Below are 13,663 nucleotides of genomic sequence, written 5' to 3' on the forward strand. Positions count from 1 at the left end.
AATGACTTATCTCGCATTTACATTGACCTCCGTTCTTGCAGTGTTAATCAGGTAAATATGTTACATACACAAATGGATTCCCAAAATTTCATTACTATACATTAATTAATTTTTGGTATTTTTTCCATCACTTTAGAATTAACTTCAGGTTCACCTCAGGGCACTATCTTGACCCATGCTGTTCATTTCCAACAAACAGCAATCATGGATCTATCACAAGACTACCACACGGAAACTTGATAGTACAACAATAGATCTGCCAGACCATGTCTGCTTGTAGAGAATCCCATTGTTGCAATTTGATCTGCTGACAGTCAGGATCATTTTCCTGTGTTGTGCACCATTCATCAGCTGAAATGCTCGCATCTCTTGACTCGGTCTGCCAGCAATTCCACACTTGTTCTCTCAACCATTTAAAACTTTGTAATCAAATTCACTGAACTGTAATGTGTATCTTAAGAAATGACTGATGATGTCTTTCAAATTTAGATGCTAACTCAATGCTACAGGGCCAGTTACCACTTTGAAATTGTTCTCATGTAGGTAACAGTGAAAGTAGATTTTTTTCATTACTTACAAGTGGGAACACATTTTCCAACCTGATAGTTTTTCTTTGCTTTTCTCTGCTGTGTGGAGACATAAACCACTATGTGCTCCTGACTTAATACTTCTTGTGATAGAATGCACCCAAAACCATAATTCTAGCCTTACATGACAGGATGAATGACTTTTCATAAGCTGGATATGCATTGACAACACCAGATATCAAGGAATGTCATATCTTTCTTTAACAGATATGTTTGTGGCTTCAGAATTTTCACAAAATTGAACACAAACCTTTGTTTATAATTGGTCAGACAAAGGAAGTGTCATAATTCCTTCCTTGTTGCAGATATATATAATTCCTGCATGACTTTCTTGATCTGGGGATCTGTTTGGGCCCCATCCTGTTTAGTAATGCAGCCAAGATAAGGAACTTCCTACAGTGCAAAATGACTTTTTCCTGACTCACTGTAACGCATGACACTCATTGCTCCAGCACACTCCATAACCATTCAATGTGCTCTTTAATGTGTCTAAAGAAAACCAATACTATCATTTAAATAAATCTTGTGCTGCTTGGGTTTTAATCTTCACAGCAGTCACCAGTAAATACTGAAATTTTACTTGTGCATTCTTGAACCCAAAGGCCATACAAAGTTACAGATAATGTCCAGACAGAAGAAAAAAATGTCTTTTTGATGAGTCTCAGTTGCTACTTCTAACTGGTGGTAGTGAATCTACAGACCCATCATCATAAAATATGACATTGCCCTAGACTGTGTTTGGTCGTCAGGATATTTGGGTTAATTTAGACATTTTTTATATACATTGGTTCAAGAGCCTGTAATCACATCAGAACTGATGCGCTTTGCTTCTATCAGTACTTTTCTTGGGAATGATCACAATTGGGTTGACTAATGTCCTCCTGCTTTCTTCTGTGATGCATTGACAGAGCTATTGATTAATGCATTCCTCCACTACAAGTTGTAGACTGTGAGAAATTCAGTACAGCTGATGCCAAACTGCCGCCATAATGCTGGTAACAAGGAAACACTCAGACATCCACTTTACAGTCAGTGTCACGATCAAACCCAAGCAGCACATGATTTATTTAAATGACAGTTTTGGTTTTCCTTAGAGACATTAAAGACAACATGGAATGGTTATGGAGTTAGCTGGAACAATAATGAGTGCCATGCCTTACAGTGAGTCAGGAAAAAGTCATTTTGCACTGTTAGAAGTTCCTTCTTTTGGCTGCATTATTAAAGAAGATGGGGTCCAAGCAGATCAGCTCAAGAAAATAAGACCATCTGATTGTAGCTTTATGACCACAATGTTGCACGCAACATGATTCTGCCACCCGTGAGAAGGTACTGAAGGTAGTAGCCCCTGGATCCAGTTAGTAAGGCACTCCCAGGGAGGAGAATGAGTGTATTATGAAGCCCATGCGAAACCTTTAGTAAGGCACTCCCAGGGAGGAGAATGAGTGTATTATGAAGCCCATGCGAAACCTATCTTGTGGGCTCAAGACTTCTCTAGTTTGTCATCATTATCTGCAGCTAGGTGAGGCAAACTGTCAGAGAGCTACATTGAGTGACACCCAACATACAAAGACAGCTTACTTCAGCCTATAAATTTTGTTCAGTCCTCCGGTTGCGCTAGATTGTCTCTCTGCATCTTGTATAGGGATTGCTTAGTAAGAGTTGGTTCCAACATTTGTAATATAAGGTGCAGTAGCACCTGGTGTAAAATATGTAATTGGTGATGTAGGCACCACACAGTGAGAAAGACTGGACTGCATCTGCTCCATCACTGTTAGGGCCCTGCTTAAATGAGGTCTTATTGCTGCCTGTCCACTTTGGACTGTCGGTGTGTGTTGTTCCCAGAGTTAGCAGTGTCCAACGCTCCGCAGCATCAACTGTGAGGTAAGCAACCAGGTATCAGCAACTGCTATGGGGTGGATGACAAGTATGTGGAAATACAATAGGTAGCATACTGCTAGTCCATACAGCCAGTTTTGTGAAATTCAGGCAATATAGTTCAGCTTCAGTGAGCACATGTGGCTTCTAGCAGTCTCACAAAGTTAAAGTACAGGGTGATTATAATTAAACTTTTGCTACTTGAGCCAGTTTAGATGGAAAACTACCATATAGGTACCCAATTTTATAGGAATTATGTTCAGACTGTGCACTGTAGAATTTTCATTGTCAGTAGTGTTAGTGTCATGATTTGCCATTAGATGTCAGTTCTGGTATGGTTGGAACACAAGCATCAGTGTGCATTACAGTTGCATACAGTCGACACGGATCAGGGCAAAGAGAACAGGGCTTTATTTATAAAGCTGTTTTATCAAAACAACAGTAATAATGCGGCTGCTGTACATGAGTATTGATGCAGCAGAGGAATACGGAGAGATCTTCTTTCTGCACCAGAGTTGAAGAACATGACTCAGAAGTTTGAATTAACTGGCAATTGGTAATTGCTCCTCGGAGAGGCTATGGCCAATTGCCCCTCAAATTGTTGAAGTTACTGTTGTCATGGCTGAGAATGCTGGATGCAATGTGCACAGTGGATGAGCTGTATCATGGCAGCTGAACATTCCCAGGTCCACTGTTTGAAAAGTGCTGTGAACAATTATGAAATGGTTAGTGTGGATCCAGACTCTCATGGATGTGGATGGTCATCATTGAGCAATGTTTTTAACTTGGAACATAAACATGGTACAGAGTTAACAAATGTAGAACTCTCATGTGGAAATTAAAATGTGTTTCTTTCAATGATTTATTCATTATTTTTCCTCTACATATCCATACAAATTTTTACACAAGTTTCATTGCCATAGGGTCACTCGTTTTTCACAGGCACCTTCTCAAATAGTGGAAGTTCAGTTATAACCACCGTATAATCTTTGACGTGTTCTACACCCATGATATTTCCTTCCTCACAGTAGTATAGACAGAACATGACAAATGAATGAATTTCTCTATTTCTTTCTTTATAATTTAATCTAAATGGACTGAAAAAAAAAAAATCTACTCATCAAGCTGTCCAAGGCTTCCTTACACCCAGCATTACTTCACAACCTTTCCTCAGGTCCCTATGACATGACCCTAACGTATCCTCTGCCGAACTCCAGGCAATATGTTCCCTAAAAGCTGATGATTCCATTATCATCACCTAGCAGACATAGGGTCTACCACTGTGGCACTCGACCGAGCGAGGTGGTGCAGTGGGTAGACACTGGACTCGCATTCGGGAGGACGACGGTTCAATCACTTTCCCTAAATCGCTCCAGGTAAATGCCGGGATGGTTCCTTTCAAAGGGCACGGCCGACTTACTTCCCCATCCTTCCCTAGTCCGATGAGACCGATGACCTCGCTGTCTGGTCTCCTTCCCCCCCCCCCCCCCCCCAAAAAAAAAAAAAAAAAAAAAAAAAAAAAAAAAAAAAAAAAAAAAAAAACCAAAGAGGTGGCACTTGACCCACAGGAGTATGTTAGTGAAGGCCTATGCCAGATGTCTGACACATCTACATACAGCATCTGCCATTAAGATCCCATCCCTGTGATTCAAACTGACTTCCATTTCCTCCTAAAAAACTCAGGCCCCTCACAATGACTTACACCTCAATCCATTGAACTTCTTACCCCACTCAAACTATGCACTCCCACCTTTTACCTTCTTCCTAATATCCACATGCTCAATCATCCTGGTCATCCTATAGCTGCTGGCTTCAACGCACCCACCGAACATATATCTGCCTTAGTTGATCAACACCTGCAACCCATAGTACAAAGACTTCCTCCTATGTTAAAGATACCAACAATTTCCTAGATCGTCTGAAATGCATGTCCATCCCACTCTCTTGTTGCTTGTCACCATTGATGCCATCTCCCTCTGTACCAACATATCCCGCCCCACCTGTATATGGTATATGTTCTGTCTGCTGCTGAATATTTCCTCAGTCAACATCCACCTGAATCCAGTCCCATGGCATCCTTCTTGTTGACCTTAATCAACTTTACGCTTACTAACAATTAACAATTACTTCACTGTTGGGGGCAGACATACAAACAGAGCAAGGGTATGGCGATGGGAACCAGGATGGCTCCTTCCTATGTCAACATTTTCATGGGTCACTTGGAGGGTGTTTTCCTGGGATCCTTAAGTCTTCAGCCCCTGGTTTGGTTTAGATATGTTGATGACATCTTTGCCATATGGACCCATGGTGAGGCTGAACTGTTAAAATTCCTGGAATCTCTAAAGACCTTCTCCTAATCAAATTTCGCATGTTCCTATTCTGAATCCCATGCTACTTTAATTGATGTTGATCTCTTCCTCACTGAAGGCCAGCTACATATTTCCGTCCACATCAAACCTACTAACCAACAACAGTACCTACATTTTGAAAGTTGCCATCCTTTCCATGTCAAATGTTCTCTCCCATACAGCCTTGGAATTCGTGGCAAATGTATTTGTTTGGATGCAGACTCTTTAAATACACCACCATTCTCAGCTCAGCCTTCACTGGACATAATTACCCCAACAGCCTAGTTCAAAAGCAGATTTTCTCGGACATCACATCCAATCCTGGCACTGCTGATCCCTCCAAAAAGCAGCTTTGGAGCACATCACTGGTCACTCAGTATTACCCTGGTCTGGAATGTATTAATCAGCTACTTCCGATAAGGCCATGACTTCCTAAAATCATGCCCTAAAATGAGAACCATTCTGTCTGTGATTTTGCGCACCACACCTGGAATAGTTTTTCTTCGTCCTCCCAATCTCTGCAATATCCTTGTCAGACCCTATGCTCCTTCTACACCCATTCTCTACCCTATGGCTCCTAACCTTGTGACTGCTCCCATTGCAAGAGTTGCCCTATGCACCTTCCTGGCACCACCTATTACAGCCACGTAACTGGCAAAACATATACTATCAAGAGGAGAGCCACCTGTGAAATGACACGTCATATACCAACTGTTATGTAAACACTGTTCGGCCTTTTACATTGGCATGACTACCACCTAGTTATCAGTCGGGATGAATGGGCAGAGGCTTAGGGTGTATATAAGCAACACACAATATTCTGTTGCAGAACATGCTGTACAACACGACAGCCATGACCTCGGTGCCTATTTCACCACATGCGCCATCTGGTTTCTTCCTCCAAACATCAGTTTCTCAAAACCCCGCAGGTGGGAACTAGCTGTGCAACATGTCCTTGGTTCTTGCCACCAAGTTGCCCTTAATTTACATTAATTCCTTCTATCTCAGTGTTTATTCACAGTTACCACTTCTTTCTTTACTCCATTTTAGTTTTCTACATCTTTCATTTTCTGACGTGTCTATTTTTCCTCGTCCTCCTCCTATCTGTGTTACATACAATGCACTTAGCTTTTCACTCATATTAACTGATGCATGATGTTTTAGAAGTAATCCCTATCTTGCATATTACCATGTCTTCCACCTTTTAGCTCTCAGGTTTTCAAAACTTTTTTGGTGCAGTCCCCAACAATCAGTCTTTCCTTCTCATCCTATCCAGTAAGTCTCCCCTGACCTGCAGTTCTGGGTGACTTTTCTAAACTGTCTCCCTTACCCTAAACCTCTCCAGTCCTTTTCCTTTGCCGCTATTCCTTCCCTTTCAATTCTTCTGCCAGAAGAAGGAGCCACTTGCTCCGAAAGCTTGTAAAAGTAAAATTCTTTTGTGTGTGTGTTTCCCTGCTGCTGCTTGCCGAGTAGATTTTTTATCTATTCACTTACATTATATTATCAATAATTGATTATTTTTGTTCTTATACATTTCTTTATAATTTGTGTTTTGGTTACAAATATGATGAACAATGTCATTAGTGCTTGCAACTCTTTCATTGGTCAATTATTGTTGACTCATCTTTGTATCAATTAATTACACTGACCAACAGTTGTTTTGGTGCTGGGATATTTGCACCTGATTTCACATAGTTTGCTGCCCTGAATTCAAATATGGCATTAGTTTTTTCCCTGGAGCTCAAATTTCTAAGATTAATACTTTAGTGAAGTACATTATTTTAAGTAAAATCCTTGGTTCAAGTAAAAAATTACATAGAACTGTTATTGTTATATGCAAAAATAATGGAAAAATCATAAATGAAACCATTTAGTCATTGAACACAATGGGAGCTTTTCTTCCATAATATATTTTATTGTATTTTGGAAAAATCCCTTTTCAAAAACTCAGCAGTCATCTGCCGTAATGTGCATATCCTATCTTCCTTGGTAGTGGTATTTCATAGTTTTAACATCTCGTTAAAACTTGACATTATAACAATGGATTTGCCAGTGCTTTTCTTGTGAGTGATCATGATTGAAGTGGCCAGTGTGCTTCTATTTTCGTCCATGATGCACTCATAGAGCTACTGATTGGTGCATTCCTCCAAAATGGCTCTGAGCACTATGGGACTCAACTTCCGAGGTCATCAGTCCCCTAGGACTTAGAACTACTTAAACCTAACTAACCTAAGGACACCACACACATCCATGCCCGAGGCAGGATTCGAACCTGCGACCGTAGTGTGATTGGTGCATTCCTCCACTCCAGGTTGTAGGCTGTGTGACTATGAAGACTTCTCCTCATAATACTTGTGTTACAACCAAAGGATATGAAAATATGAACCATCTTGTTTACCAGTTCAACATGGCTTTCAGCTTTGTATTTGTTCAGAAAATTTCCAATAATTGAAACAAATGAAGTCCAGACTTTTCACTGTGTCATTCAATTTGTGAAGGCAGGATCCTTAATGAATTGTCATATTTGTGGACCATAAAATATTCTTGCTTTAACTATTTCTGCACTCTGCTGAGACATTTGTTTCCCTATACAAGTTGCATGAGAAAAGTAATGAGACTGACAACACTGTGAGTGATCTAGCACTGCTGTGTTGTTCTACTTGTGTAGACTGGTGTGTTCATCTCCAGATGCTTAGTCTGAGTTTCAGCTCTGTACAGCCATTACATGATATCTGAGAGTAATGTCAGTGAAGTTGTTTTTGCTGTGTGTTATGAAAATAGAAGAGTGGAATTTAGAGCAATGTTATGCAATCAAGTTTAACACAAAACTTGGGGAATCCAAGAAAGTGACCTTTGAAAAGTTGAAACAGGTGGATGAGGAACATCTCTTATATAGAGCACAAGTTTTTTTGCTGCCATAAATCATTTTTGGAAGACCAAAAAGACAAATATGAAACTTGGAGGGACAGCTTCAACTTCAAAAACCGATGAAAGCATCGAACATGTGCATGCTCTTGTGAGATCAGACCAGGGTTTAATAATATGAATGATGAGTGACCCGTTAAACTTAAACACTTTCATCATACATCAAATTTTGACCAAAGATTTGGACATGTGGAAGGGTTGTGCCAAAATGGTGCCAAAAAACCTCACACCTGAGTTGAAGGACAATCAAAGAAACGTGCATTGATGTTCTTGAGAGGACGGCCAATGACCATGAATGGTTCAGCTGTGTCATCACAGATGATGGATCCTGGATTTTTTAGTACAATGCTGAGACAAAGCAGCACTGTGAGGAATGGCACACTGAGACATCTCCTTGATCTAAAAAATTTTGAATGAGCAAATCAAAGGTAAGAAAATACTGATGTATCATGCATCAAGAATTTGTTCCTCCAGAACAAACTGTCAACCAAGTGTTTTACAAAGATGTCCTTGATAGGCTCAGGAAAGGGGTGAATCAAGTGAGACTGGACATTGCAGAAAAGTAGATACTCTTTCATGACAATGCCCTATGTCACATGGCCACCTCCATCACGGAATTTTTGATTTCAAAAGGTATTCCTGTTGTTCCACAGTCCCCTTATTCATCTGATCTGAGTCCTTGTGACTCTCTTGTTTTCCCAAAATTGAAAAATGCCTTAAAAAGATGTCATTTTGGGACTCTGAAAAACATTTAAAAGAATGTAACCAACATGTTAGAGGCCCTACCAGTTGAAGCCTTTCAGCACTGCTACCAAGACACAACTCCACCAGTGTATAGCTGCCTAAGGGAACTACCTTCAAGAGAATTGTATTATTGTTTGAAAAAAATAAAAATTTAGTGGATTAAAAATCAGTCTCATCAATTTTCTTACATAACTCTTACATGCAGAGCTGCATATCTTGATATGCATTGGAAGAAAGATGATTTTCTCTCTTTCAGCTAAAGAGTCATTGATATTATTTTCCCCATTATCAGTGTTTTCTCTCCTAGGCCACTCTTTATTTAATACAGTGGTGTGCTTTCTTTTTGCTATCCCAGAGGCACAAGAAGCAACAGTATTTGATGTAACCACATTGCTATGCAAGGAGAAAGTTTATGATTTATAAGTAGACACAAATCACCCATTGATGTTCACAATATTTTATCTTCAAGAGCAAAACTATGGTTTTATACTCTCTCATTTTCATTGTGTGAGCAGTTGATGTTGAACCATATTTGTCCCCATTGTGTAGAAGGACTAATTTCAAACTTCACTTTGAGCTGTCAATAAATGGACACCAATCATCTAGAAAATACTCAGAAAGATCCCTTTTTTCCCTGAGTCCTCTATTTTGTGACAGAATGCATTATTGTCTTCTTGAGAGAAAATGGGTAACAGACGCTTTTCTGACAAACTGCCTATTGGCTCCTGTCTCGGGTTCTTCGCTGAAGAACCCGAGACAGGAGCCAATAGGCAGTTTGTCAACAAGTGGCCACGAAAGCCTTAACAATTTCGTAAGATACTTTTCTGTTGTACTTTGAACATTAATTATTTCCTTGTTCCAGTAAACTTTTGTTGCTCAACCTGGAAGCCAGTAATTCAGAAGGTTCCTTTGACATGTTGAGATCTCTGGTGAAATCATGCAACTCATTGTGGTTGAAATGTTGAGGGGTTAATGACAACCTCTCATAATCACTATCATCTCGATTATTGTTAGAGAGGGACAACACTCGTCCTAGCAGAGCTCTGGTAACTGGTGAAACTTTGGTATCAACACTTTCTATGAGTGAGAAACTGGGCATTATGCAGAGATTAAATCAGAATAAGTTAACATGTTATTGTTGTTTTGACTGACTCCAGTAATATTTACCATGCATAAATTATACTCATCAAAGTTGTTTTTAGGTTCTCTCGAAACTGTCAGTACATCTAATTGCGTACTTTTTCTTTTCCCAGTAGACCACTCTCATAAATATGCTGTACAAGTTTTTCAGACCTGATGCAGTGCCTGGGTTTTATCCTGATCACCAATACTAACAGCAAGGTATCCATGATGAATTCTCTTTAAAAGTCAACAGTGTTTCTGTTATCATTCAACACGTATTCTCCACATATGTAGCAAAACACATCAGGATGATTTACACAACTAGTTCTAATTGAACTCATTTTATTTCTGTTCAGTAACACAGATGCAACAATCTACAACACAGAATGTGTTTAGGTTATCTTTACAACAACTCTTTCATAAACACAAATATTGTGAGAGACCAACTTCTCTCTACCCTGTATGGCAGGACTCACAAATTAACTTTAACTCTAGAATTGCAGCTCACTGAGGTTACAAGATGTCCACTCCATCTGGTGGATTTTCCTGGAACTAACTGGATGGCAGGCTAACAACAGGGCAAATATACAGGATTCAGTCTTTGTATATGTGATTTAGAACTCCACAAAGTGAGCTTAGAACTGCACATTCAATGTAGAACTGCTGTCTAAAAAAGTAGTGTAAATAGAGAAAAACAGAATTCATATTTAGATTCAGCCTGCCAAATAGAACTAAAATCTGTTCTAAAATCCTAAGCAAAAAAAAAAAAAAAAAATTCTTTTAGGCCAACTAGTGGATAAGTTATAGACAGGAAATCCAAAGATTACTGGTCAATCCTCCCTCAGAACTAGAATTTTTTGCCCCTTATCACTACTTTCATAACTGTCAATGATTTGGGTACTTGAAACACGCAAAGTTGTGACATTGTTGTGAACTCACATTAAACTGTGCATCCCCTTGTAACTGTCTGGGTTAGTTCAAAGGTGACAGGAGCATGTCAGTTGAATTATGCCTGTGGGGCACTGCAACATTCAAACCAATCTTAGGATCAAGGACAGCCCTACCGTTTTGCTATCTTTGTGTCAGTTAATTATTTTGTGTTGTTTCAAGTACATTTGTTAGTTATCTCAGTTTTGTTTTTTTGTGTATTTACATACTTGGTCTTACAACTTAACAATTCTATTCACCCCTTACATTTTTTACAGGGAGATATTATATCTACATAATCTGCAAAATAACTGCTTACATATAATTGTATGTCTTTTTTATTTACAATTTATACCTTTGAATGATTCTGTATTTTTACATATCTCAATTACCATTCAATTCTTGATGGAATAATAGCAGTCCTCTATGTGGTGAGGAGCAATCTATCCTTTTTATAATATTGTCGCCATTCAGTTCTTTCAGTTTTAAAACTTATCAGTGGTGTTACAGAAAAATCTAACACAATTACAGAAGTGTTATTGAGCTTCTATAGATTGCTTTTACATTTGAAATTTGAACGATAATTCTCAGTTGTAACAATACTGATAATTGACTCTTTGTTATTTTGCAGATATGATGATATTGGCTTACAAAAACTGATTATGTCTTTCAAAAAGTTTGCAGTGACAGCTATTTCTGCTGCATTACGTGGTCATAGGGCAACTGGAAGAAGTGATTTGGCACCAGCACTCAGAAATAAGAAAAAGAAATCTGAAAATTCTTACACGGTAATGCATAATACTTCAAATGACATTGAAGAATACTTGAGTTTTATATTGTACACATATATTTGGCTTTGTTCTTAATTTCATATTCAGCTATTTTAAGCTGAGTTTTCTGTTAAATGTATTATGACCTTAAGCATTGTAAATGCAACAGAGCGTTGAAAACTGAGATGCTATAAAAGACTATTATTTGTTGTGACTTCGTATCCTTTCCCGGTGTAATAAGTCTTGAAAGTCTCTTTGGGTTTGTGCTGGTTCTTAAAATCAACTCAATTCAATATTTTGGCAATCCAACTGTTCGTCATCTTCAGGAGAATGCTGCTCCTAACAATAAGTACCACTGCGAACTGATGCCAGGCTGCAAATCAATGCCATATATAGGCTGTTGTACTGTACATGGTGCATGCACCGCCAATCACAGTTGCTGCTCTCCAAGACGGAGCAGGTGGCGCCGCCCTTAGTAGAACACTGCCAGCAATGATATATTGCACTCAGAGACAATTTTTGAACACTCAGACTGCCCACAGTGATGCAGGATAGTATGGGATTCCATGTCTTGCTAAGAGGAAACCCGTTGTCCCTATTAATAAAATTATCCATCTACCTGTTTTCAGTTGCCTCTTTCTAGAGACTGTTCCAAAAACTGGAAGTTTCGCAGCTATCACAGATTCATCAAATTTCAAACCATGTCCCACGTTTAAGCAATGTTTTGCTACTGCTGATTTTTCTGGTTGTTGTAGCCTCGTATGACGGCAATGTTCCACGCACCTGTCATAAACTGTGTGAATTGAACGGCCGATGTAAGCCTTCCCACATTTCATGGAATTTGTATATTTCAGGCTTCTGAAGCCCCAAATCATCATTCACTGAGCCGAGTAGTGCCCTGATCTTGGAAGGTGGATGGAACACACTCTTAATGTTAAAACTTCTTAAAATTCTTCCAGTCTTAAATGATACACCCTCACATAAAGAATATTTCTTAGATGGGGATCACGGTTGGATGGTGGTATGAAGAACCAGGCTTCAGTGTTGGAATTAGAGTGGTTTTGTTTGAAGTTCCACAGAAGTTCCAGTTGTGCCTCTTCCACTTTATATCACTATCCAACCATGATCCTCTCCCCCTCCTTCTAGCCACCCACTGGTCATCTTTCAGGAATTCCTTACCTCCAACTTAGCCTCACCATCCTTCCCCAGGTCCCTTGCTCAGAACATCAACCTTTCAGTAGAAGAAAGAATACCCATACACAACCTCAACATAAATCCTGATCTAATCGTCCTACGTGCAGACAACAGTTCCACCACTTTTGTTGTGAACTGCAGAACTGGCAGAAGACCACCACCAGTTATCTGACTCCTCCACCTACAAACTCTGCCAGAGTGATCCCATCCTAGAAGTCCACCACAACATTCAATCCCTGCTTAAATCTTTAGGCCCTTCCCAGAACCTCTCGTCTGCATCTATTTCCCTTATCACCCCTGTGACACCCTGCACACCCATCTTCTACACTACTGGCCATTAAAATGGCTACACCAAGAAGAAATGCAGATGATAAACGGGTATTCATTGGACAAATATATTATACTAGAACTGACATGTGATTACATTTCCACACAATTTGGGTGCATAGATCCTGAGAAATCAGTACCCAGAACAACCACCTCTGGCCGTAAAAACGGCCTTGATATGCCTGGGCATTGAGTCAAACAGAGCTTGGATGGCATGAACAGGTACAGCTGCCCATGCAGCTTCAACACGATACCACTGTTCATCAAGAGTAGTGACTGGCGTATTGTGACGAGCCAGTTGCTCGGCCACCATTGGCCAGACGTTTTCAGTTGGTGAGAGATCTGGAGAACGTGCTGACCAGGGCAGCAGTGGAACATTTTCTGTATCCAGAAAGGCCCATACAGGACCTGCAACATGTGGTCTAGCGTTATCCTGCTGAAATGTAGGGTTTCATAGGGATCGAATGAAGGGTAGAGCCACGGTTCGTAACACATCTGAAGTGTAACGTCCACTGTTCAAAGTGCCATCAGTGCGAACAAGAGGTGACCGAGACGTGTAACCAATGGCACCCCATACCATCGCGCCGGGTGATATGCCAGTATGGCGATGACAAATACACGCTTCCAATGTGCGTTCACTGCGATGTCGCCAAACACAGATGCGACAATCATGAGGCTGTAAACAGAACCTGGATTCATCCGAAAAAATGACTTTTTGCCATTCGCGCTCCCAGGTCTGTCATTGAGTACACCATTGCAGGTGCTCCTGTCTGTGCTGCAGCGTCAAGGGTAACTGCAGCCATGGTCTCCGAACTGATAGTCCATGCTGCTGCAATGCAGATGG

The 13,663-nt window shown here is 40.0% G+C and overlaps 1 protein-coding gene across 1 annotated transcript in view; it reads left to right on the forward strand.

Moving 5' to 3' along the window:
• The window catches only part of LOC124776939 (semaphorin-2A), a 169,766-nt gene that overhangs the window by 93,357 nt on the left and 62,746 nt on the right, over nucleotides 1–13,663 (forward strand). The window contains exon 2 of the mRNA XM_047252161.1: nucleotides 11,160–11,316. Within this exon, the coding sequence (XP_047108117.1) occupies nucleotides 11,191–11,316 (126 nt within the window). The 5' untranslated portion in view covers nucleotides 11,160–11,190. The remainder of the gene's footprint in view (nucleotides 1–11,159; nucleotides 11,317–13,663) is intronic.

This window comes from Schistocerca piceifrons, chromosome 2 (genome assembly GCF_021461385.2).
Source record: "Schistocerca piceifrons isolate TAMUIC-IGC-003096 chromosome 2, iqSchPice1.1, whole genome shotgun sequence".
NCBI classification, from domain to species: domain Eukaryota; kingdom Metazoa; phylum Arthropoda; class Insecta; order Orthoptera; family Acrididae; genus Schistocerca; species Schistocerca piceifrons.